Here is a 26,872-nt window from a genome sequence, read left to right as displayed (position 1 = left end):
TATAAATCATTTTTTTCTTACCTATAATGTCTAATATAAATTTATTTAGAGGAATAAGAGATTAATTTATTTAAACAATTAAAGATAATAATTCACATGACTTATTTTTAAATAAATTTAACAAATATAATAGATAATATTTTTGTTTGTAATACTTTTTATACTTCACTTTTTTTAACCTGTATTTTGATTAAAAAATAATAACTCTGTACATTTTAAAAAATTTAACAAATAATATGATAAAAATGTTTATAATCTTATATTGATACTATCTTATTATTCAATTTAACAAACATTTATTATATAAATTTATGGTTTTTAATTAAATATTTCTATGCCATTCTTATTAATATTAATTTAGCAAAAATACATACTTTTTTATTTTAATTATTATTTTTATCATGTAACTATCTTTTCTTTTGAATATAAGAGTTAATGTTATTTAGGCTAACTTCATAATTTTAAATGATAATGTATAAAAGGTCCATAATATTTAATTAATATAAAGATATTTTTAAATATTTTATAATAATTATTTTTGTGTGGCTTTCGATATTTGTATTTTTGATTACGTCAAGAAATGTAAATCATAGATTGGGTATTTGATTATTGTACAGGGTAAGAATTGTACTTGTAATCCATCAGATTAATATCAGTATATTATTTATTTGATAGCTCGATTTATGTCTTGAAAGTGATATTTTTAAATATTTTATAAGAACGAGGGATAGATAAGTAAATTAGGAATGTATGAAAAAATAAAATAAAATAAAATGAAATGAAATGAGGCGGCAAAATGTATTATATTTTAGTTTAGGGGATAAAATGATGAAGAGTGATAGTTAGAGGTTGGCCCACGTAATTAGCCCTATCTCTTTGGGTATCTACTGACTATCTGTCATCAATTTCAGAGAAGAAGAGGTCGCGGCATTATCAAGACCTGTTCAAAGCTCTCGCAGACGCCAAGAAGATTGATTTACGTTTTCAGGTACTTTCGATTCGATTCTCACGCTCTGAATCCGTTCTCAGTTTCTATCCTGGTTTCGATCGTGATTTTCTGGGTTATATGTTGAACCTAATGGTTGGCATTTGTGTTTCTTTTCCTGGTTCTCCCTTTTCTGCACCGTAAAATCGAAGTCTTTCGGGGTTTTATCTTTCTTGGGAAATGCTTTATTTTTGTGCTGCTCGGTTGCTGAGAAACCGGCGAAAGATAGAGTTAATGGAAAACTGGAAGATTTTTTTGTTCTGTCGGTTTGATGATAGCGACGGTTTCCCTGGATTTTCACTCAACCGGCAATACCCTGTTTCATGGGGTTGAGCCGAAACTTTTGTTTGCAAGGATATGAGAAGAGGAAACGAAATTTAATATTGTGGATTATTTTCAGTATACGAATTTAGGGTAATAGAACTTCAGTCCAATTTTTATTGTTGTATGATTGTGTCAATTAGCAAAATGTTCCTGCTTAGCTGAGCTCAATGCTGTCATTTGGATTAATCATGCTATATTCGGTGAAGAGAATGGGAGGAGACGACAAGGATAGACAATAGAGAAAGGGAAGAATATTCCCCCTATTGTTTGGTTGGACAGAGAGTGAAGAGAAAGGAAATAACAAAATATCGAGCTTGTTTAGGCACGTCTACTTTTTTATAACTTAATTTTCCTCAAAGTTTCTGGGAAAAACTTAAAGAGTGCTTTTGGTAAATCTTGAAAACTTATGTATTTTATTTTGCTAACCAAACAAGACTAGGGAAAGCATAAAGCCATTTATTCTATTCTTTTCTCTTATACCAAAAATGCTTTCAATTTAATCTGTACATTATGTTTGTGGTATTATCCTAATTGTTTGCTTCTAAATGGGTCATGAATGATATTTTGGTGAATCAGGAATTTCTTCTGTAAGAATAGTGATGGGGGACGATCTAGTCCTGTCTGTTGACCACCTCATTACACCCAAATCATTTCAATCACTAGAAGCCAGTGAGACCCCAGGATCATCTAAAGATGGTTCTTGCTCTCATATGGCTGATCCAACCACCTCTATTGAAATCAAGGATGTGGAGGAACATGGTGGAGACGATGAAGAAGAGCCACTTATTCAGATGGTGGAGTGCCGCATTTGCCAGGAGGAGGATAGTGTCCAAAATCTGGAGATACCTTGTGCTTGTAGAGGCAGTTTGAAGGTATCCTTTCCTATGGTTCTAAGTGCTAATTTTATGTTTTTCCTGCATTGAGTTTTATTAATAAACTTTCAGTCTTTCACATATGTTTTTAACCTAAACCAGTTTTTATTTGCTTGGCTGTGTTCTGTTGGCATTTTAGTGTCAACTTTGGAATAGTAAAAATCATCATAGCATCCTTTTGTTTTATTTGATAGTTATAATTTTTAAATATGCCTTAAGATGTATTAATTTTAAAATTGTTTTATTTCTTTTTGTTTTCATTGTTTTAGTGGATGAGATAAAAGAAGACATGAATACTAAGATTAAGATATGGGGGAACATCCTAGAATCTAAAAGTTTTAAGTTGAGCATATTGAAAATTGAATACATGAGTAAGTTTAGTAAAAATATATGTATGGTAACATGGTGAGGCTTGAAAGTCAAGTCATCCCCCAAAACTATTAGTTAAAATATTTTGGGTCATAAACACCAATAAGTGCAAAAATGAGCGTAACAAAGATGAGATCATTACAGTAAATATACTAGAAATGGATAGAATTAAACATGTGGTTATTCATACTAAGGTTGGAATGGCTCATATTAACGATGTTAAGATCGTTTGATAATGTGAAAAGAAGAGCGGTAGAGGCTACTGTGAGGAGAGTGGATGGGATGGAGGAAACCTTTAGCAAAAAAGATAGAAGAAGACTAAGAAAAATTTGGTGAGAAAATCTCAATTATGACGTGGGTTATGATAGTTTTATGGAAGAAATGCCAATTAATAGAGATGATTGGTGAGCTAGATTCATATAGCCGATGTCATGTGCCAATGACTTGGATGACTTACACGTGAGGGTAGTGACTTACACACGTGGGTAGTTATAGATAATATGACTTGTACCTAGTTAAAGCTATATGCAATTGTATTTTTTTTTTCTGGTTTTGGCGGGACTTAAGGCGCAGGGACTCAGTATATAAAGGATTGATCCTATCCGCCAGGAGACATCTGGAAAATTCAATTGAAATTCATTTGAATCTCCCTCAATCTTCTCTCTCTCTCTCCCTCTCTTCATTTCCTTCTATGTTTGTCTTAATTCCCTCACATAATTCTCTTGGATCACATCCGATTAGTGAGAATTCGGTGTCAGATCAGAGATCTGATAGCTGATCCCAACATGTAGTTGGTTTAAGGCTCAATATGTTATTTTTGGATTTCTTTGAAGAAAGCTTCTGTGCTCTTTTTAATGCCTAATGAGATAGATTATCAATGTCTTAGACTCATAAGCATATAAAATTGTTGAGTTTATTATGGGATTCAATCATTTGTTTATTGAGAATAAAAGCAACAGATCATCTTAAAATTTGCCTATTCAGTTGATTTGAAAGATGCAGACCTTGGAAGAGCACATTAATAGAGTAAATCCAAATTTCAATCAACCTCCACTCAATTGAAAAATAATGAGAAGAATTGAAAATTAACAAAACTTTGCTTGTCTTGAAGATTGGGTTGAAGGTCAAGATCAAGAGAGTAAGTCAGGATACCACATTAATTATAGAAAGTATTTTTTAGTTTTTCATCTCTAATTTTTCGAAAAGGTTAACTCTTTTGTGAATAGACGTAGCGGTCTGCAAATCAAGGCTAAAACTACATACAAAGTTGATCCTCCTTTGACAATTATAAAGTGGGGAGGCTTGTACATTGGGCATCCTTTTTTTAATAGAAAATTTGAAAAATATTTTTAATTGTTAAATTTAAAGAACCTTTTTCTTATCTTAAAAATTTAAAAATGTGTTCAAAATAGTTATATAAGACGTGTTGTTCAATTGTTATATAATGTAATATCATGTTAATGATTATATTCTTATATTAAAACATTAATAACTACATTATTATGTTATAAAAGTAATATTATCAATAAAATATTCACGATATTGCTAATATTGTATTTTTAATGATTGTAATTTATCACTAAAAATTATTATATTTAAATTCCAATTATGATTGTTTTACATCAAGAATCTTCTCTAAGCCTTTACCTATTTACCCTAGTAATAGATGAACTCCATGAAACATATCAAAGTAGATGTCACGACCCAAAAGAGGGCCTGTGACTGGTCCCTAACCCTTAGTGAACCATAGGCCCGTTAAGATCAAGCAAACCTATTTACGCATCATATCTTAGTAATAATAACAGTAGAAAATAACTGAACCATAACAATATGCATCCCATAAATAAACTGAATAACTGTCCATACTATATACTATTTGTGTAATAACTGGAACAAACTACTAAGAATATCAATGTTAAGAGAATATCTAATGCTCACCAGAACAAACGTGGGATCTTCCAAAGGGACATAACTAAGCCAAGCTAAACTAAGCTGAACTTGATCAAGTTACTCAAACTGTCTGATCTGTTGGTTCCACAGTTGAATTGTAGTATATATTTTTTAAGTATCTATAATGAGTCAAAACCAAGTGAATAGACAGCATATGTTTTGGGGGAATCAGGACAAGTAATAAGCTTTTTCATGAAATAAATACAAGAAAAATTACTTTTTCATAAATAAAATATAAAATTCGATTTCAAGAAAATTCTTTTCAATAAACTTTTTTTTTTTATTTTCAATAAAATTATTTTCTTTCCATATCTAAACATAAAAACCAATAATTTTTATTTTCAATTGGAGTACACTAAGGAAAATGGATCCTTATAACAGTAATCATTGGTCACACCCATGCCAAAGTAAATACTGTTCCATGTGTTGGCTGATACACAAGGTTAGTGGTGCCCCTGCTATCTGGGATCATATCATGGTGTACCAAGGCTAACATCGACTGCCATTAGCTATAATATCCTATCATAGGTTCTCTCAAAACATTTATTATATGCAAGGATCCATGTATCAGTCATCAGTACTGAAAATTCCATTCATAACAAATCAATCAACAGATCTTCACAATTCCTTTCATATCAAATAATCCCATGCATTTCGTAACCATATTCATAGCATATATCTATTGACCCATGAGCAAAACAAAAGGAATAATAAAGGGCTTGCCTCAACATTCTAAGCTCTAGAATTTTTGACATAAATGATTTTGCTTATAAGGAATAATTAAAAAACACATTTATTTTTCTTTTTTCACAAGCATAAATTTCAATTGATGTGAAAAGAAATTATTCATGCATGACTTGCAATGGAACCCAGAGGGAATAGGAATTAGGAAATACCATGTTTTGCCTCCTGGTGCACTTGGTCACTCTCATATCTTGCTAGGACCTTGTTGGCAGCAACATTAGTCCGTCTCACTTAAATGTGTGGACATGGTGTGGACTACCCAAGCATTACTGGGTCAGGAATCAAACCACAACCTTGGATTTGCAAGGAGATGAGTCATGAGCCATGTTGTCAGTATGAAGGATATCACCTTACTGAAATGCATGTGATCCTCTTGTCTTGCTTACTTGTGTTCCTGCAGGTCATCAAGCTTATGGATTTTTTACTCTTTCACAGCACAGGAATGCCATCAAAGTTGTGTTGGATGATGAGATTATTGCTTCATCTCAACAGAAACTTTTTATGTTCTTTGTGAAATGGAAAGATCATCCAAATTCATATGTTACTTGATTGCCCAAATTCTTAATTTTTATCTCCTTAATTTTAACTGTTTCATCATCTTAAATAGGGTTTGTTGGTCCCTGTACAAAACTCTGTTAATGCACTCTCTAAGGCACCTTTGATTATTGAACTGATAAAACAAATTTGATAATTGTTCTTGTTCTTGTATATTTCTGTGATTGTCTCTGGTTATGCATTGTAAACTCTGGTGGACATTGACTCAAGTATCATGTAGCTAAAATTGAATGCAAAGGCATTTAATGTCAGAAATTTTGAAATCTGGAAGCCATGATATTGTATTCCACAATTGTGTTAATTAACTATATAAATGTTCTCAGTCTTGATTTAAGTGTGCATATGCATGTTTTATTTACAAGGATGGGATGCTTCTGTTCTTATGCGCATTATTTAGGTAAATGTGGTACTTAACTTTTTAATTATCACAGGCAGCATTTGGCTGGGGCTTTTGTTAACAAGTGCCTGACATGATACAATTGTTTTTCTGTGTTAAGGGTCTATTGACTGTTGATATTTTGAAGTCATGTAATGTGTTCTGTGCTCCTTAAGCTGTCATATAATATAGTATGGTTGAGTATCATTAGACTTATACCCATGGCAGTCTACCAGCTCAAAGTTGGACTGGATAATTGTATCCTGCTTGTCATGGACGATTGCAGTTGTTCACATTTTTATTTTTGGAGCACTGATTTTGATGGAACAGCTCCGGTTTTTATTAACTGGAGTTTTGGCAATATTTGACAAGCAAGAAGGAGCATGCTATCCAATGTTTGGCTTGTCGTGAGATGATACTCCTCTTGCCAAGCTTATTGACCCTGGAAAGGATTATTGATGTGCAATTTGATTATACCTCTATGTACATATTTGTTTGGAAATCTTGAAGTCACCTCTAGCTTCTATAAACTTATTTTATGAGGTCCTAATTATGCCAACACATCTGATATTGGTTTGAGCTTATCTATCTGGGATGGTTGACAACTTTCTTTGTCCAGTTTGCTCATAGAAAGTGTGTTCAGCGATGGTGCAATGAGAAAGGAGACATAACTTGTGAGATCTGTCACCAGGTAATGCTGCATTCATGCTTTCCATATTTTGTATGATGGGTTCTGCATGGATTTAAGGAAGTAAATGACTTGTTTGATTTCAAGAACTAGCATGTTAAGTTGGGTAATCGACAATGATTAGATATGCACACATATGAAATTGATTCAGATGATTTTGCCTAACATACAGGTATTAATAAACTCTGTATATCAGATGGCTGCATATCTTGTGCATTTAGCTTAGGCACACTTGACCTCATATTAATCAGGATGCATTAGTCTCTTGTTTTACTTCCTCTGCTAGTTGCTTTGTGATGTAGTAACTGCACTATCTCACTTCAAGAAATTGAACATTTGTTTCCTTTTGATAATAACGTCGTCATATTTAGTTCCTTTAAATGATTTATGTTTTTGTATGTATGAAATACAGACTTTGCATCCTAAATATGTTCTCAGATGTTTATTGAGTCAAATCCAATTTATTAAAGTCAGCATATTTCTGTATTTTTAAATAATAGTTTCAGCCCAGTTTGTGTCTGATAAATTTATTATTCCATTGGTTTGAATTATAAGTCAGCATATTTGCTTATTGAACAAAATGTTCTCTAATATACAGCCTTATGAACCTGGTTATATTGTTCCTCCACCTGTACCTCGATCTGAAGACGCTGCCATTGATATCAGGCAAGTGTAAGCTTATAGTCTTTTGGCCTTGTGGTATTGGGTAATAGTTGTTCATTGAACTCATTTATAAAATATTCAATTGACAAATAACAACTATTTTTTTTACAGAAGCCAAATTGTTTCTTGGTTGATAACTAATAATTTAATAACTTTTAACAATTAATTTTGGAATAGTAGTGGCCTTCTAAGAGGCTAGTTTGTGCATTTGATCAAGCTTGGTAAGTCTAGCATGAGAATCACAAATTTGAGTCTAAGGACAGCCACTTACTTTCACTAAGCTAGATGTTTGATTTATATCTAGTCCACCTTATTGAGAACTATTGTTGCATTGGATTAAGTAGAGTATTAAGCGCGGTCATTTGTTGATAATGTTTGGTCTTCTTAAATCCTTAATTGGTCACGTATCTTAAGTATGGATGTGGGTTTTATAGACATGTTGTGAAAGGTCAAATATAATTTGTAGTAGTATATAATAATTTGAAAGAAGACAAATAGATAGTGTTATTTTTTAAAGTATCTTATCCACACAAGGGCCTTGGAAATTTTCCATGCGATCAATTTAACCTTTTCTTTTCCAAACAATTATATAACTTAGAAGATCCAAGTGTCTGATTTAAATATCTGTGACAAAAATCTATCCCTTTCACATACTTGTAAAGAAGAAAAAACATTTGTCATACTTGTATCTCATTCCATTTACTGACGAAGCAATGGGAATAAAGAATCACTTTCTCTTGTGATTCCAAAATCACAACAAAAAATGGTAGCAAAGCTGGGTTCCTAAATGTCATGTACCTAGGGTTCAGCCTAGGGTTTGAATTGGAAATTGGAAGAATGAGGGGGGAATTTGGCAGAAGTGTAGGGAGAATTAGAAAAATAGGAAGTGAGCGAGGGAAAGATTGAGAGAGAGATGGAGAGAATTTTGAAGAAAAAAATCAAAAATATTTCAAATGTATTCATTCATGTCTATGAGTTATGTTGGCTCAGTCTTATATACTGATCCTGATAGCAGTGATTTGACGTCAATAGGGATGTCAAATATTCAAACCAAGTATGACTGAAGGCTGCTGCGTTCTAGGTACAACTGCCATTTACTTCTAAGTACAACTGGTTCAATCCAAACTACAACAGAAACAAATAAAGGAATACATCTATTATCTATTACTACTATCAGTGTTCTAAAACGCGCTAGGCGCTAGTCGAACGCCAGGTTGGGGCCTAGTGCCTAGGCGGCTTAGGAAAATTGTTAGTTTTTTTTTTTTCTAACTTTGTGATGTGACTTGATGTTATTTTCAATTAAATCAAAGTTGAAATTGGCATGAAAATATATTTATCTAACATATATATATATCTAACATATAAATAGAAATAGAAATAGAAAAATATATATATCTAATATATTTAACATATAAATAGAAAAGAAAATATATATATATCTAACACATAAATAGAAAATAAAATAAAATAATATAATAAACCTAACACCCAACAATGCGCACACGAGAGAGAGAGAGAGAGAGAGGTCGGAAGTGGAAGCGGAAGCGGAGATGGAGCTTGACAGTAGCAGTGTCGTTGACGCAGCAAGGACGCGGCAACGAGGATGGAGCTTGACGGTGTAAAGACAGTGAGGAAGTCACGATGGAGCTAGAGGCAGCGGCGGCCTTGGGCTGAGATGGAGCTTGACAGTCGGCGGCGGTGGGCGCGAGAGAGAAGGGGAAATTGACACGAGAGATAAGGGATAACGAGTAAGGGGAAACAAAAATCCTAATAATCAATTTATATAAAATGGATTAGGCAGCCCAAGCGGCCGATTAGGCCATAATCGGCCAGGCAGTTCACGCTACTAGGCGGTCGCCCGGTACCGATTAGCCAGGCTGACGCCTAAAGGGGCTGATTAGGCCACAATTGCGACGGTCAGTGTTCGCCTAGTGCCTCGGCCCCGCCTAGGCCGAGTTTTAGTTCACTGACTGCTATACCCTTTGAAACATGACAATTCCCCCCTCCTTGAGAGAGTTCTTGTCCTCAAGAACTTACAGCAATTGGCCACTGCTCTTATCCAATTCAGCTTTCTCTATCTATTTTATTCCTCCCTCTTTCTTTCTCCTTCTAGACCTCTTCTTCTTCTTCGTTCTTAGGTTCTCAAGATCAATCCCAAGCATAAACTGACCCAGAACTTCAATAGAAGAAAGCTTATTGAGTTCAAGCCTAATATATTCACCTCCTATAATAGCTGTCCAATCAAGATTGGTCTCCAATTTAAGAACATCTCTTGAGACATCGACGTCAGTTGCCTTCGTTAAAATCAACATCAAAAGCTGGATTGCACCTTCTGAAATCTGGCTTCCATCTTTTGAAATGACAGCAACCCTGTCACCCTATTTAAGATCAGTGAGATTTCCTCCTATTGGTGTTGTCTTCACTTTCTCATTGCCTTTTTTAACCGAAGCTAAGGAATCCTCAACATTATTCGGAATCAACGACAATGGAACAATATCCTTAAGAAGTCCAAGATTAATTCCATTTCTCACAAAATTCTAATCTGGGACACCATCCAATCCTTCAATTCATACATTAGTCACCAGGCACTTCATCAAATACTCTCCCATTTTCCTCTTTGCAACCTTTCAGTAGATGCATCTTAGTATTATTCCTTCTTCTAACTTCTCAATCACTGCAACAAAATTCATCTCAACATTGCTGTTTTTAGAAATGGATTGAGCCTGTATTTCTTTGAGAAAAACCAGATGAATTTCAGATCCCAAAGACCCCGATGTGTTTATTCCAAACTCCAGAACGTCTCTGTCATCTCCATTCATTCCTGTCGCTTGATGGACTACATCAATCATCTCTTGTTCTGGACTTCCGAGAATATCATCTATAGCATCTCCTCTTGACTTATAAAAGAATTCAGCTGGGATACTGAATTGATACTCCTTAGACAGTATTATGAAAAACTCTTGCATCTCCTCATGTATCGCACGCCCTATTTCCTCGCGCATTTGACCAAACTTATTATCAAGCCTCTTTTCCCATGTCTCCTGATTCCAACTAAACTCCTCATGATTTCTATTGTAACCACTGAAACTGCAGCATTCTTCTTCTGCAATTGAGTCTTCAACTATTTCACACGTGCATTGTTAGCCATGGCAGAAATCTCACTAGTAGGACAAGTCAAAGACCCAAGGAGCGTGAGCTTTGAACATAGTGAATCCAAAACCTTCTGTGACCTAATCAGCTTTGCTTCTTGTGACCGATCTATCTCAGCGCTTGATTCACCTCTGGATCAGCTTCACTAATCCCCGTAGTGACCGTGAATCAGCTGCTCAAATTTCAGAATCCAGCCATGAACCGTTGGAAGTTAGTTGAACTGAATTTGCTTTCCTTGATCGATTGTAAAAGTGTTTGAAATCACCGTCAAAACCAACTGCAACTTCCTAGCCGAGTGTCACTTCTCTCCTTCAGTTATGATCGGTCTCAATTTCAACAACTGAGGCCAATTGAACTCGTTGGAATGCTTTGCTTTTTCTTACTAAACACACACTACAACATTCTCATAAAGCAGCTGCGAGTCAACCTTCTCTTCTGCTTCACCGTAGTCGCCTAGGATAAACAATCGCCTCACAATAGTTAGCGATCTTCAATTCCCCAGCAAAATGCGTTGCTAGGTAATAGATTCGATTCTACCTCCTGGCTCGCTTGCTGCAAAAGTCTCCTATACTCGCCTCAAATGCAATTCAATAGCCGAAGAGCACCCGCTCTACTTCACCTTTCCACTTCGAACAAAGTTAACTAAATTTCGAAGCCTAAATCAACCTCTTGTTTCCTTTTACTCATAGTGCCTAGAATTCTATGGGAATCACCACCTGTGGAATTCTCTTCATTGCTTCACTGTTGTGAATTGTCGGATTTCTAATCAGAATCTCCTAAATCACCACTCAATCCGTTCTGATAATGGTTGAGGTCGCCTTCCTGAATCTCGACTGTAGCTGCTGAAGTCCACGGGTTCTGTTGTTGCTGATCGAGCAATCTTTGATACCTTCAGGAACAGATCGGAAATGATCACCTATCCATGGCCTAGAATCACCATCGGAATTGGCTTCTAGTGACTGATTTTCTCTTCTAGGAATCAGGCTTAGATTTCTTCAAAATCGGATAGGAACACCATTGAATTTCTGAACTCACAGCCCCAGAACGATTGTTCTGATTGTGATCGTAAGTGGTACCTATGGTCGGAAATCTTCTAGTCTGCTTCGCCTTCCCCTTTCGGCCACAAATATCAGCTTTCAATCACCCTCCATGCATCAGAATCGAATTCCAAGAATCACTCATCTCCTGTACGCAAATCAAATTTTGAATCTCTACTACTTCAAGTTGCTTCGGAATTCAAATTCTGATTGTGATCGTTTCTGGAAGTTGGCTTGGTCAATTGTTAGAACTTTCGATTTTGTTGAATTCATTGGACCATTGGAATCGCCTGGGCTGCTCGCCTTTATCACATGCAACGACTTGGATCCCGTTGCTAGGGAACAACTGCCGCAATTCACCTGGATTTGCTTTGTGACCCTGTCTAGTCAGAATCGATAGGATCGCCTCAAGCCCTGCTGCCTCAATCACGTAACTTCCTTTAAACTCTCCTGCTTGAGTCGCCTAAGTCCACTGCAGTTGCCGACAATTGACCGTTATGACCACTTTCTCAGTCGTAACTTCCTGAGATTTAGTCGGATGTTGCTTCACTCCTAGATCGCTTACAATCGCGGCCTATATTGTCAAAATTCGCCTGCCTCTGCTTTGCTGCCAAAATTGCCGAACTCTGCTTCATTGGGTCAGTTAATAGGATTTGACGAAATCATAGCCGAGAATCATTAACTCTGATACCAATTGTCATCTACTTAGGGTTTAGCCTAGGGTTTGGATTGAAAATTGGAAGAATTAGGGGGGAAATTTGGCAGAAGTGCAGGGAGAATTAGAAGAACAGGAGGTGAGGGAGGGAAAGATCAAGAGATAAGATGGAGAGAATTTGGAAGAGAGAAATCAGAAATATTTCAAATGTATTCATTCATGCCTATGAGTTATGCTGGATCAGTTTTATATGCTGATCCAGATAGCTGTGATTTGGCGCCAATAGGGCTGCCAAATATTCAAACCAAGTATAACTGAGGGCTGTTGCCTTCTAGGTACAACTGCCATCTACTTCTAAGTACAACTGGTTCAATGCAAACTACAGCAGATACAAACAAAGGAATACATCTATTATCTATTACTACTGTACCCTTGGGAACATGACACTAAAATTGTTTTTTTTTTCCCTCTTTATATGACATTCTTTTTATCTCTTTTCTTTGCCCCCTTTCGGCTTCCTATCTTCAGTTAAATCACTTGGTTGTTTTTGTGATTTATCTACCTTCAGCCATTTTAGTTTGATTTTACATGACCAGTTTGTTAATTGATGCCACCTTTAGTTTCTTAACTGGTACAATCTTTTTTCTATCTTGCATTGAACTGTTTCTTATTTACCACCTTTTCTGTGTTGTGCGCATCTCCACAACCGTTTTTACTAATTCCAAACTACTCTTTACCATAAAGTACACCTGCTTGTGCCACTATCCTTGAAATTTCCTTTTATTGAGATTCCTGACAACCACAAAAATAACTCCAGAATCATTGATCATTGGTCCCTCTGCCAAAAAAAAAAAAAAAAAAAAAAAAGGGTCTGTTAAAACTACTCTTATATTCTGCATGGTTATATATAATCATATGCTTCAGTGTTGATTCCTTAATTTCATTGTTTTACCTCACAGTGAGGGTTGGACAATTTCTGGTTCTCCTCTGGACCTGCATGACACTCGGCTTTTGGCAGTGGCAGCAGCAGAACAACATCATCTGGAGGCCGAATATGATGAATATGCTGATACCAATGCAAGTGGAGCTGCATTTTGCCGCTCTACTGCTCTGATTGTAAGCTCATCTGATGCATAATCATAAATATTGTGGGGGCAAGAAAGAGAAATATTTACAGAAAAAAAAAAAGAAAGAGAAAAAATATATGCTGTTCTTTTGAGAATGTGTTTCTATATATAACAAAAGATGCATGACAGTTCATTTTTTTACTACTGTCAATTAGTGGACATTGACCTTGAATTTACCATTTCATCTAACAAGTGCTGCTGATACTCATTCTCAAATAACATATAGCAGATGTCTTTTGTAATGCACTCCTTCTACCCTTCCCACCTGGATTTACCAATAATGAAAAATAGAACCTTGATGTTCCAATATCTGTACAAATCTACTTATATTTCAGAAGACAGCATTTAATTTCAAATGTCTGAAGCTTTTCAGATGATCTTGTTCTGAAACTTCTAATCATCCCTCTCAAGCTTTCTCATCCTTCTTCCCCATGTTTTGCCCCCCTTTTTTTTGTTTTTCTTCTATTAAGTTGAGTAGTGGGTCCATATATTCCCTTTAGATTTAGGTGGCAGGATACTGTGCTATTGGAAAGGCCCATAATGTATTCTCTTTGAAGCTCTTTGATTGATTAATTATCTTCCAGCATTGTTTCACTATCCTTCTTTCTCTAATTTTTGCAGTTAATGGCTCTTCTACTCTTGAGGCATGCCCTAACGTTTGGTGGTGGTGATAATGACGACGATGACGACGATATTTCTACCTTTTTCACTGTAAGTGGAACTTTCTTTTCTATGTTTTGGCATTGTAGCATGCATTTACTTTTGAGGTTGCACGAACATAAAATTGTTAATTGTGGACAGCTTTTCTTGCTGCGGGCTGCTGGTTTTCTTCTACCATGCTACATCATGGCCTGGGCTATCAGTGTACTGCAGCGTCGAAGGCAGAGACAGGTTAGTAGAGACTCCTTCACAGGAACTTGTTTCCTTTCTTTCCTACAGCTCTGCCATCTCTTCTTCTCGGGGCAAAAATTGATGAAATATTTGCGTGTTGCTATTTTAGTGAGGGATAAGAATAGGGTCAGTTACAGGAAAATCTGATTATTTCTCTTGCATAGAATAAGGATTCGATTTGTATTGGAGTACTCGTGGCCTAATCATGGGCATTCAATTATATGGGGAATAATTAGTGATAACATAGTGTAGCTTATGTTGCGTTTTCTTTACTTTTTAATTTTCAGTTTTGAGTTTTGAATTCATTTTCAGTTTTCTGTTTTGGTAGTCTATTTTTAGAAAATTGAAAACGCGTTCTCTTGTCATTTTGAAAAACTATTTTTCAAAACAGAAAATTAGAAAATACGTTCTTTTTGAAAATTTGAAAATATTTTTTTAATGATATTTTATTCAATAAATTTGATTATTAAGTAAATTATAAATATTTAATATTAATATATTATTAAAAAAATATATACATTTTAAAGTTAATGAATTTTATAATATTTTTTTCCATTATAATAATAAAATATGAATAAATAAATATGTTTTGAGTTTTGAGTTTGTTTTGGATGAAAACACTCAAAACAACTTTTTGTTGTTTTTAATTTTCTTTACAATTTTTTTTTTGTTTTCAAAAATGCATTTTTAAAAACAGTAAAGAGAATGCGTTTTCAATATTTTAGAAAATTGAAAATTAAAAATGATTTAAAAATAGTAAAGAGAACGCAACCTTATTTTCTGGACAACAAATGAAGCCTTTGCATGAGATGCTGGTGCTTGTCTTGCCACTTAACTTTTTATGTTTTTTTACTATATAATTTGGGATCTTGGAAAAAGGAAATTTGAGGCATGATAAAAAAAATGATTTCATATACGAGGAGTGCTCATAGACATTTGATTATATGCGGAAAAATTAGTAATAATACACATTTAATTGTATAGGGAAAGATTAGTAATAACAGAGTTGTATGCATAAGCAAGCAAACTTATAACCAGTAAATTATTTTCCTGGGAAAAGATGAAGCCTTAGGATTCAAACATGGTGCAATTATTTTGTAATTAATATGTTTGCGTTTTGTTGTGTTTTATTTGGTGCATGTACACGGTTGCAAACTTGTTACCCTTAAATCTTAACAGCTGTTTTCAGCCCATGAAAATTTAGGTGATGTTCTCTTTGTGTTTCAGTTTTGAGTTTTGAGTTTTGAATTCATTTTCAGTTTTGTGTTTTGAGTGTCTGTTTTGGGATTATTGAAAATGCGTTCTTTTTGTCATTTTGAAAAAATGTTTCTCAAAACTAAAAATTAGAAAACGCGTTCTCTTCGAGATTTTGAAAAAAAATATTTTATGATATTTTATTTAATAAATTTGATTCAAAGCAAATTATAAATATTTATTAATAAATTATAAATTTAATTCAAAAGACTTTAACCTATAATACAATTGATAACTAATAACAGAATAACAAAAAAATTTAAAATCTTTAAAAATATCAGACTTTAAACATTAAAATCTAATAATAAATTTTAAACATCTATTAATAAATGACTAAAATTACAAAATAACATAATATTAATTTATCATAGGTATAATCCAAAATCTTAAAAATATCTTTAAAAAAATTAATATAAAAAAAATCATTTTACATTTTTAGTTTAATATTCAAATAAAATAAAACAAAAAAATAAAACAAAACAAAACACAGAAAATCAAATTGCAGAAGGGTTTGCAATTTGCGATTGGGGGGGCGGTGATGTCGAACGGTTGGGGGCAATGAAGTCGGACGGCTTGCAAGAGTTTGCGATAGGGGGCGGTCGACGACAGTGGTTGCAGTGGTGGTGGCGGAAGTGGAAGCGATCGACGGCGGTGATGGCGATGGCGGGCCAGAAAAAAAAGAGAGAAGAAAAGAGATGGGGGGCAGTCGAAGGCGGACGCGATGCAAGGGTTTGCGGCGATGGTCGCAAAAGCGGTCGACGGCGGTGATGGCGATGGCGGTGGCGGGCCAGAAGAGAAGAGAAAGGAGACCGGGGGCGGTTGACGGGGGATGCGATGCAAGGGGTTGCAGTGGCGGTGGCGATCGACAGCTGTGGTTGCAATGGCGGTGGCGGTTGACGGCGGTGATAGCGATGGCAGTGGCAGTCGACGAGCAAAAGGGAAGAGATGAGGTCGACAGCCAGAAGAGAAGAGGGGATAAGAGATGAGAGAGGATAAATCTGGTCTTTGAAGTCGGTTTGCACAGTGGGGAGGGGGGACGCGTTTTCCGCGTTTTGGTGTTTTAGGTGGGTTTTCACTGAAAACACCCAAAACAACAAAATGTTGTTTTGGGTTTCCTTTACAAATTTTTTTCTTGTTTTCGAAAATGCGTTTTTGAAAATAACAAAGTAAACGCGTTTTCAGTGTTTTGAGAAATTGAAAACTCAAAACGGGCCGAAAACGACAAAGAGAACAGGCCCTTAGTTGCATCTAAGAATATCAACTTATTTACTCTGGAAGTTTTATCCAGTTCTGTCATGGCCGTGTAATTGCGTACGGACCTGTTTAACTACGTGTTGAAGTCCGTGTTCTGATGGCAGATATAGAAGCGCGAGGAGGTGATCGTTGGTCACCCCTATCTAATAACATGAATATAAAATATAGCTATTTCATTGGCAGATATAGAACAGGGGTTTTTAGCAGTTAATTACAATTATTTCATGCATCTGAGTACTGAAACGATGAGCTCCCCGGTTGTGTTGTACAAGACAATGAAAAAATGAACCATCATTTAATTCTCTAATGTATTTTGGTTAAATCAGGAAGCAGCAGCAGCACTTGCAGCAGCCGAAGTTACCTTCATGATTCAAGCAGGCCAGCGCCGGGGCTTGCAATTCGTGATAGCGCCACCAGGAAGTGCAGCAGCACCAGCAGCCACACCAACACCAGCACCAGCACCGGCAGTGGCTCCCAATCTAGATCCTCTTCAATAACAACATATGAAATACCCCAAAACTTAGATGATGATGTGTGGACCACGGTCCCATTCTGAGTGTACCATTCGTATTGTCTAAACATAAGCTGGAGACTAGAGTGGAGAAGCAAAATTAGATGGGTGTCTCATATCTCAAGTTGTCTTGTTGCCTTGTTTGTTTACTTTCTGGAAGAGCTTGACGTTTGTTTCTGGTGATTAAAGGAAAAGAACAAGAACTTGTACATAAATATTGCAAACCCGAGGAGCAACTGTTGCTGGTTGGGAAAATTTATGGTAATGGAGAGTTAATAATAATAGCTTTGAAGAAGTGATGTTAAAATCCAAATAGCCGACTATACTCACTCAGCTGGAAGTGATGCTGTCCGGTTTTGAGAGACAAAAGCCAGCAACAAAATGTTTGCATTTATGATTGAAGTTTCCAATTGTTGGATGATTTAGGGCACTTGTCCTCCAGTAAAGGGAAAGATGGACTAAACTAGTTAGTCTACATGTCTCCAGTAAAGGGAAGTAGGTGACCACAACGGGTCAAAACTTGCATGGGAAGGGCAAAATGCATCCGACCTCATAGATCCACTCTAAATGGTGTGATTGCAGCAAAAGAAACTGGCAGAAGCACAATAACATGAGAACATCTTGGAGCCATGCCAGCTCAAATCAAAGCAATAGTGGTAACCAAACTTCGTCATTGATAGCAACAACACAATACGATCCCATCCTTTAGCATCGCCACGTGCAAAGCAAGCCTCATGCTCATGAGAGTCTGGATATCAACCGTTGTTAATTATTGTAAGAAAGAGGGAACCCCAAGTCCTTTTGCCAAGGTCCCATGAGTTTTTACCATATGTGAGAAGGGCTTTTATCTTCAAAGTCGTTCAACTTCGCCTCCATTCATACATATATCAAACACCCACGTCATAGTCACCTCTGCTTGCTTAGATCTTTGCCTTGTTCTTGCCCCTATGCTTGCTTGTCATCATCAATAGTTGTTGAATTTGCCCCCGTTTTTAGAAGACCGTGAATATGTACGATGCTTGTGTGGAGGCATATAAGGTAACTAAAGATTCAAAGAGGGAGATAGACTACCACATTCTAGTTTAGCCTTTTTTTTATTTATTTTTATCTATAACTGAGAAATACATAATATAAAAAAAGAGAAATTGTACACATACATCGCTAGGGCATATCTCGAGCAAGAAAAAAAAAACACAAAAAAAACTAACAATACAAAAACATAGAAAACAAGGACTCTAAGGGCATAAAGCCCCCCCCCCCCCCCCCCAAAAAAAAAAAAAAAAAAAATTAAATAAATAAATAAATATATAATAATTATAGATTATTTAAGATGACTTGGGGAAATGTGCCATAAGTGGATCAATGTCAACCGCTAAAGAGTTTGGAAAAACTGAATAGTAGAAAGACACATCCAAACAACGTTTTAGATTAGATAAGCCAACTGGTTTGTCAAATGTTTTTGACCACGAAAACATCAGTTGTTGTGCTCATGCCAAATATAGTAGACCACCCCTTGAAGAACAAGATGGTTGCCCAACTCCCCACGGACATTTGCCACTCCCTTTTCTAAAGGCCCAATGCACCTCTCAATCCCATCGACGTCAGGGCTATCCAAGTTTAGCCCATATCTGGAAGAGGATGACAATTCACTTCCAATAAGAGCACTCAAAGAATAGGTGACTATGCCTTTCTACAGCTATGTGACATAAGAAACACCACTTTGCAAGACAAGTAAATATTGAGGTGATCAAGAGTTGACAATCGCTCCTTAATAGCCATTCAAAGAATGAAGGCAAATGTTGGGATCTGTGAGCTATGTCGGACAAAATTGCACCAATGCACCATATCCCTCTGAAAAGGCAAGGCCTTAAAATCCTATCTTACTAAAAAGATACCATTCTTCATCGAAAGCCACTGAAGGAGATCAGGCCGATCCACCATAGGTGAGAAAGGCATGGAATCTCATATAGCATCTAAGGAGGCATTAATCATAAACGACAATCTCTAAGTTCCATTATCAATAATCACACACCTGAGTTTCAGAAGATATCAATGCCTGCTGAGTAAGCTGACTCGAAAATCAGTCCATCAGAATACCCAATGGATGACAATTATCATGCCATAGAAAAACCAATTGCCTGTTCTTGATTTTTCGCTTGAAATATCTTTGAACCACACAACATGAAGACATGAGCTTTCTTCAATACCATGGACATGAGTAAGGGGTATGAAGAAGCCAAAACCATTGCCCCCTACGTCGATATGAATGCACCCACCAAGTTTAGAGGAATTCTTGATTAGCCTGTAGCACACGCCAAATAAGTTTGACCATCAATGACTGATTCTAGATGTAAAGGGGTTTGATACCCAAGGCTCTTTGCTCATTGGGGCAACAAATGTCTTTTCAGGCCACTTTAGCTTTGTGTGGGTTAAGCTCAGCATTACTTCAAAGTAGAGTTGGCCTAATGAAGTTGGGCCTTAGGCAAAAAGATTTGTGGAAGTCTTCGGATATTCATTTTTTTTTATAAAAAATAAATAATATATTTTCTTACACCAACATTTAATCATTTTATTAAAAAAAAAGTTAAAATTCAATCAACTACAAAATATAATAATCTCTTAATGACAATAAATTTTTAACTAAAATATAATGTCTCAGAGATAAAAAAAAAAAAAAAAAAAAAGTCAAACAACTTACTACAATAAACAAAGAAAAACAAAACTAATTTTTCTTAAAACTCTAAAAAGGTTATTGCGAGGAAAAAATTATACATTTATGATTCTCTTATAGAAGAAAATAAAACAAAACAAAATATTAAATTGATAGCATTAAAAAGATAAAATTCATCAATAATGAGCAACGTTTTATTCTATAAATATGTGTTGAACTATGTTCACTTTTATGAGTGAGAGAGAGAGAGAGGGGAAGGAGGGGAAGAGGAAAAAATTGGGAAGAGAAAGTGGATTTTATGGGATATTGGGATATGGATTATGGGATTTGGGAACACAGAAAACAACGGTTAAAAATTGAAAAATGAATGAAAGTTAAAAAAATTTATAATGTTTTGTATTTAATTTTTTAATAAAATATTTATTATTAAAAAAATAATATAAGTTAAACTATGTTCACCTTTAATTTTTTAATATATATATATATATTACAAATTTTTAAAATTTGGGGCCTTCTAATTTTGGGGGCCTTATGCCATGGCATATATGGGTTTATCGTTGAGTCGACCTTGCTTCAAAGGAAAGCTCTCGGATTGTTTCCATTTCTCTAATTACCTGCTTAGGCAAAATAAACAAAGACACCCATTAAACATGAATAATTGAAAGATTTGACTTGACCAATTGGAGACGATTGTAGAAGGATAACAACCTACTTCGCCACACACTTGCTTACGAACTTTGTCAAGAATTGGCTGACAATCATTGTAGGACAACTTCATCTTAAGAAGCGGAACTCCCAAGTACCAAATGGGAAGGGAACCATGCCTGAAACTTGCAACTAAATATAGCTTCGCCCTCAAGATCTTATTTGGGTAGGGGACAAAGCAATCACTTTTGTCTGAGTTGGCCACAAGGCCAGAAAGACATGAGAATTGATCAAGACATGACTTCAAAGTGCCCACAGAAGCCCTGTCCCCATGAGTAAAAAGTAGGAGGTCATCAACAAATATTAGCATGATAGTTTGGATCTTCTCATAATGCCGATGAAACTGAATTAAAGACAAGTTTGGATCTTCTCATAATGCCGATGAAACTGAATTAAAGTCATTTGTCTAAGCGTGATATCTCACGATCCCTTGCAACACTTGCATCACCAAAACAAACAAATAAGGCGATAAGGAGTGGTGACTCAAGCCTTTATCCAAGCACAAAACTAGTTAATCTTAATGAGTATAGTCATGGATTTTGGGATAAATCCATCGACTCCTCATAGACAATGCCTTTGTTCCGCCAATATAATCCTTTCCTTTGTCTTAACATCAACCTCTCATAGACAATGCCATGACCTCTAGAGGTAATTTACAACCTTATTTTAGAATTTTAAAGGTACTTAGAATAGTTTTCTCTTATATATTTTGATTCATGCGGGTTGAACTATCTAGTTTATCCACGATCATTGGGGTTGGTGAATTACAAAAGCGAGGGCTAATTTAGTTGAAATGTTACTGAAGTTTATCTTTTGGTGATAGCAAAATGTCAAAATCTATAAATTTTATTTTGTGTTTTTCTATTTTTTCCTTAGAATAAACTTAAGGTCAAAGTTTACAAAAGGAACAATATATAGAACAACCAAAGTTGACCTAGACATATATAAGCCAGTTTTACTTAATAAGTTGTGTTGCTTAATTTATTTCCAACAAGGGCTTATAGAAATAAAAAATGGTGGAATTTGATTAAGATAACCAATTAAACATTTCCTCTGTTGGGGGTTTGTTTAATACCACATGAATTGGTCTAATCTACAATCCCTTATACTTAATTTGTAGTATCCGTTCAGTTCCTTTTAGTAAATATTGCGAGGAGATAAGACAAACTATAAACTTAATTTACTCAAAAACTCTATATATTCTCCTTTTCTATGCATTAAAAGAAGAAGGTCCGAGTTATGGCCGGTAATTAAGCAAAATATAATAATAATAAAAATAATAGAAATAAAATTAAGCACGATAATTAGAAATGTGGACACCTCTTTAATAATCTGATATTGATAATGGCAGTTAACTGATACCTAAACAAACTCAAGAACACACCTTTTAATTAATATGTGTGTGTGTGTGTGTGTGTGTGTGTATAAACACCACTTATTTTAATTTGCAGTTAATAACATCCTTCACTCGAATGCTACTTACTTTAATTTACATGGAAGATGTTATTATTTTGTGATATATACATTACCACCTTAATTAATTATTGCTCTAAAACTATAATAACACCTTCAAATTTCTGTTCTTTCTGAGTTACAATCATTATGCTCCCGGAAGGTAGCCAAAGGCAAATAGGAGCTAGCTAGGCAGATGAATTCAATCTTGCCCTCACAGATCAACCACTTCTGCACTGACAAGATTGATTTAATTTGTCGATGAGACAAAATTCTCACACAGAAGAAGATATAGAAACCGTGCCCAATTCTCAAAAAAAAAAAGGAAAAAACTGTGACCCAATGGCATCTTTCTGATGAAGACGATCTCATCAGCTTCCAGTTAATTAGCATTCCCTTCTGTGGAAATTCCGGTGGCATCCACAGGCGGCGCAGGTAAGTGCACCGGCAGTGCCCTCCTCTCCTTTGGCCATGAACTCCCTGCAACCGTCCACCACATGCCCTCCGGTGTTGGCTGCATGGTTTTTCTGACACTCGGCGTATCGGGCGCTTCTGATCACAACCGCAGAAGTAGCAGAGTTTCTGCAGCAACTAGGTTCATCCCTTTTAACAACAAGCCTTTTCATCATCTTCTCTTCTCTTTTCTAACCCTAATCCTTCTAAATGGCTTCGCCCCCGCCCCAGCTGACAGAACTGATCATTTGGGCCAAGAAGCAAGTTTATATATGCATTTATACTAGTGACTGGCGAACTACCACTCTCTCTTCTTTTTAATTAATCATGTGTTGATGTTTTGTCTTTTAGGTTTAGTTTAGGGACAAAGAAAAGTACCCTCTGCTCTGGGGTATCAATTTCTAGTCAGTTGGTAGTGGTCAAAGCTTTCAACATCGTACTCTTGATAGTTGTTCCACCATTTGCTCTTCCTAGACAGACAGTCATGCATGAAAAACACACACACACACACACACACACACACATACACATATTGGGTTTATTTATTTTGGATGACAAAATTCATCATAATTACTAATTACTAATTGTGTTCATCAAATTAATTAACTACATCATTTTCATGATAACAATTTTATTAGTCATATTGCTTGATCAAGCTAGCTATTAAGATCTATACATTATAATAATCCATTTTTATACAATAATTTATAATTGTATGAATGCAATGAAGTCAATTTCCCTACTCATAAAAGGAGCTTAAATCTGAGGGGCCGGAAAACATAAAAAGGGGCTTAAATAATATATAAAATGCACCCTGATCATCACTAAAGACTAAAGTGTCATATTCTATGAATCAATATTGACATCTAGAAGGAGAGGGAGACATGACAGAGATTGTCCTTGTTCTTGGAACCGATTTTACCCTTGGACAAATCGTTGGAAACCCTAGAAATATATGATGTTCCAGTTGTCCTTGCATAACTTTGGAGGAGAAGAACTGGCATTATATGTCCATATATTTATATATATATATATAGCGCAATCATATATAGAACGGAAAAGCAATACGCTTTATTGCCACTTTGCCAACAGCAATCGAAATTGACTATTGTGGGATGAGTCGGGCTAATGAAGCAGCCAAATTATTCTATACTTGTGGGGTCCAAAAATGACATTTAAAGGAGCTATTCTATGGCCCTTACCACAACAATACTGCCAAGGTTTCCTGAATTAATTAGAACCCATCAAATCCCAAGATTTTGTAGCATATACGGATCTGTAGATTAATTAGAAGGGATCACGGAATTAGTTTTATTCAACAAAATGATTAATCCCATATTACACAAAGAAATTCATGGCTAATATATAATTGCATTCTTCTATTTTCTTATTATTATCTATGATAATTTAGAAATTGCATAATAATTAAATGAGAGATATAATAGAATGATACGAGCAGTAGCCAGTAGTGTCAGGAAAATATCTTCTCAGCCTATAGATTCTACTTATTCAAAGTCAAATTCTTAGGCATTAGATGTAGCCGAATTGTTGAAGTTAAAGTCAAAATTATACTACTCAAAAATTTATATATATCAACCATGTAAATCTTGTATAGTAACTAAAAAAAATATACAAAAATATTTTACATACCTATTTACTATATGATATCAGAGCAGGTCATCCCTGTAACAACCTAGACAGGTGCTCATTCCAACGCCCTTCCAACCCCTCCCTCTTTCTCCCGCACTACACTACGTCTTCTCTCTCCAATCTTGTATAGTAACTAGAAAAAACATACAAAAATATTTTGCATACTTATTCTCTATAGGTAGCAACTTCATATGATATTCGACCATTCTTAAGTTTAACTTAAAAATAACATACGACTAGCCTTGTTAACAAGTCATATGAATTGGCCATTTTGCATTATTTATAAATTATGTCCTCCATTTCTCTCTCATTTCCCATCCTTTCCTCTCTTTCTTTCTCCTCTCCCTTTCACATCGATGATGGCAATCATGGCCATTAGCGGCCTTTGCTGGCTTCAATTTATTGGAACCCCATCACGACCTGACCTTTGCGATAAAGAAGAAACCCTTTAATGGGGTTCACCATTATCTGATCAGGTAGGCTCCAATTTAAAAGTGAGAGAGAGAAAGGAGAGAGGCAACCATGAATATCCGGGAATCGTCTTTCAACTTGAGACTAAGTCCTTTATTTATTGCAATTAAGGATGATATAAAGAGAAGGGTTTTAAATCCACCTAAAACGTTCCTAATTATTATTAATTAACAACAATTTCGCTTTTACTTTGACACGGACAAGATCTCTAAGTGTTGGAAGAATCCCTTCCTTATAGTCAAAAAAGCTAATTAAAGAGCAACCTTGTTCCCATCTTAATTATTAAAACTCAAGAAAAATTAATTAATTAAATCTCTGCTATAATTAAAGCAACTTTATTTTTGAAGAAATACTTAAAAATATACACTTTCTTTGACATGCTTGTCAAATCCTATCCTATCTTTATCTTATTTTGACTGAGGGGAGGATTCATGAACTTGTTAACCTCCCATTCTTCTAAATTTTGTTAAGAAAATTATTATGTTCTCATTGATCGTCATCTCTTAACATTTTAAAGATTTTGTATACATAATTTTACGCATATATAAAAAATTTGAGAAAAGTTTTGGTAGATGATGAATACAAGATTTTCTTTGATTTTTACAAAAATTTTCTAAGAATTGAAGGAAAAGCGACTTAGAAGAAACCTAATGATTTTCGAAGAAAAAAAAAAAGAACCCAACAATCGATTTTTCTACTATTGGGTTCGTATCAATAATCACCAACTACAACTGCTGGCGCCAATGGTTATTTCTGTGTTATTTATTTTTTTCTTTTTTTATGTATCAAAACATTATAATTTTTTTATATATCAAAACATCATACATATATATATATATATACATACATATATGTATGTATGTGTGTATATATATAGGTCATGATCAAGAAGGAATGGTCACCTAATCTCTAAGAATTGTACACAATTTAAACGTGTTGGTGTTAGTCAACAAAGTAATATTCATCCTAGTCGACAATCAAACTTGAAGAACTTATTTTTATTAAAAAAGTATAGTCATATCCTTAATATGATAAATTTCATAAATCATTTCTAAGCTCTGGCTAAAATGTTTTTTGAAAAATAAGATATATATTCCTTTCCTTATAGTTAACAAATCAAATCAAATGATAATTTATTTTTATATTTAAGATTTTTTTTCTCTCCCTTTTATTTCTTTTTTCTTCGTTTCTCTTTTTTCTTGTCGACGAATTGCAAAGATTTTCCTCACCAACTATCAACAATTAATTTTTGCCCAGTGATAGAAAAGAAACCTCTTTCTATCTATATGTGTGTCTCTTCTTTTTTTCTTTTTTTATAAAAAAAAATATTTTATGAAACCCAAATATTACGAGTTCTCGAGATCGAGAGTCTGCATTCTAATAAATTTTGATTTAGAACTCACCATATATATATATATTTTTTAATTTTAGAAGAAAGAGAGAAAGTGGAGGGAAAAGAGGGTATTTTATAATTCGAAATTATTAATATAATATTTATATATTAATATATTATACACTTATAACATATTATTTAATTATTATCCAAGGTCTCTCTCTCCCCCTCTTCCCCTCCGGACAGGGACAAATGTTATGGTTCACAAATTAGACATCCATCTCATCTCCTCTCTGTCCCCACCGGGTGGGTGTTCCTTCATTTCAAACGCCTTTTCTCCACCACTCAATATTCTGTCTTCTTCTGTTGGGGTTGGTGGTGTGGTGTGGCCCATCCCCTTTTCTTTTCTATTCTTTTTTCCCATTCCTATTGAGCTTGCTTGCTTGCTGGACTCAAATCCTATTAGGCCCGCATTTTGGCCCAATATATGCTGGGACCTTTTTGTGTACTATATATATGCCTGCTTGTCCCAAATCTAGTCTAGACATATATTATAACAAAGACCCAACTAATATTTTATTGGGTAACCAAATGGTTCACAAATTAGGCATTTGGGTGTAGACCCACTTTAAAGAAATTTGAATCCTAATAGTACAATGTACAATTATAATATCTTATTAACCTTAGGACCGTTTGATTGGGCATTTTTTTTCCATAGAAAATAGCTATTTT

The 26,872-nt window shown here is 35.0% G+C and overlaps 1 protein-coding gene across 1 annotated transcript; it reads left to right on the top strand.

Moving 5' to 3' along the window:
• Window positions 1-843: 843 nt before the first annotated feature.
• Window positions 844-17,704, top strand: LOC127789969 (uncharacterized). The gene is made up of 8 exons (XM_052319104.1): window positions 844-988; window positions 1,886-2,181; window positions 6,795-6,866; window positions 7,462-7,529; window positions 13,328-13,484; window positions 14,117-14,206; window positions 14,297-14,386; window positions 17,221-17,704. The coding sequence occupies exons 2-8, from the start codon at window positions 1,909-1,911 to the stop codon at window positions 17,389-17,391; spliced, it is 921 nt and encodes a 306-aa protein (XP_052175064.1). The 5' UTR covers window positions 844-988; window positions 1,886-1,908; the 3' UTR covers window positions 17,392-17,704.
• The last annotated feature ends 9,168 nt before the right edge of the window (window positions 17,705-26,872 follow it).

Source organism: Diospyros lotus, chromosome 14 (genome assembly GCF_014633365.1).
Source record: "Diospyros lotus cultivar Yz01 chromosome 14, ASM1463336v1, whole genome shotgun sequence".
Classification (NCBI taxonomy): Eukaryota; Viridiplantae; Streptophyta; class Magnoliopsida; order Ericales; family Ebenaceae; genus Diospyros; species Diospyros lotus.
The sequence above is the reverse complement of the archived record's forward strand: the minus strand, read 5'-3'. Positions and strand labels throughout refer to the sequence as shown.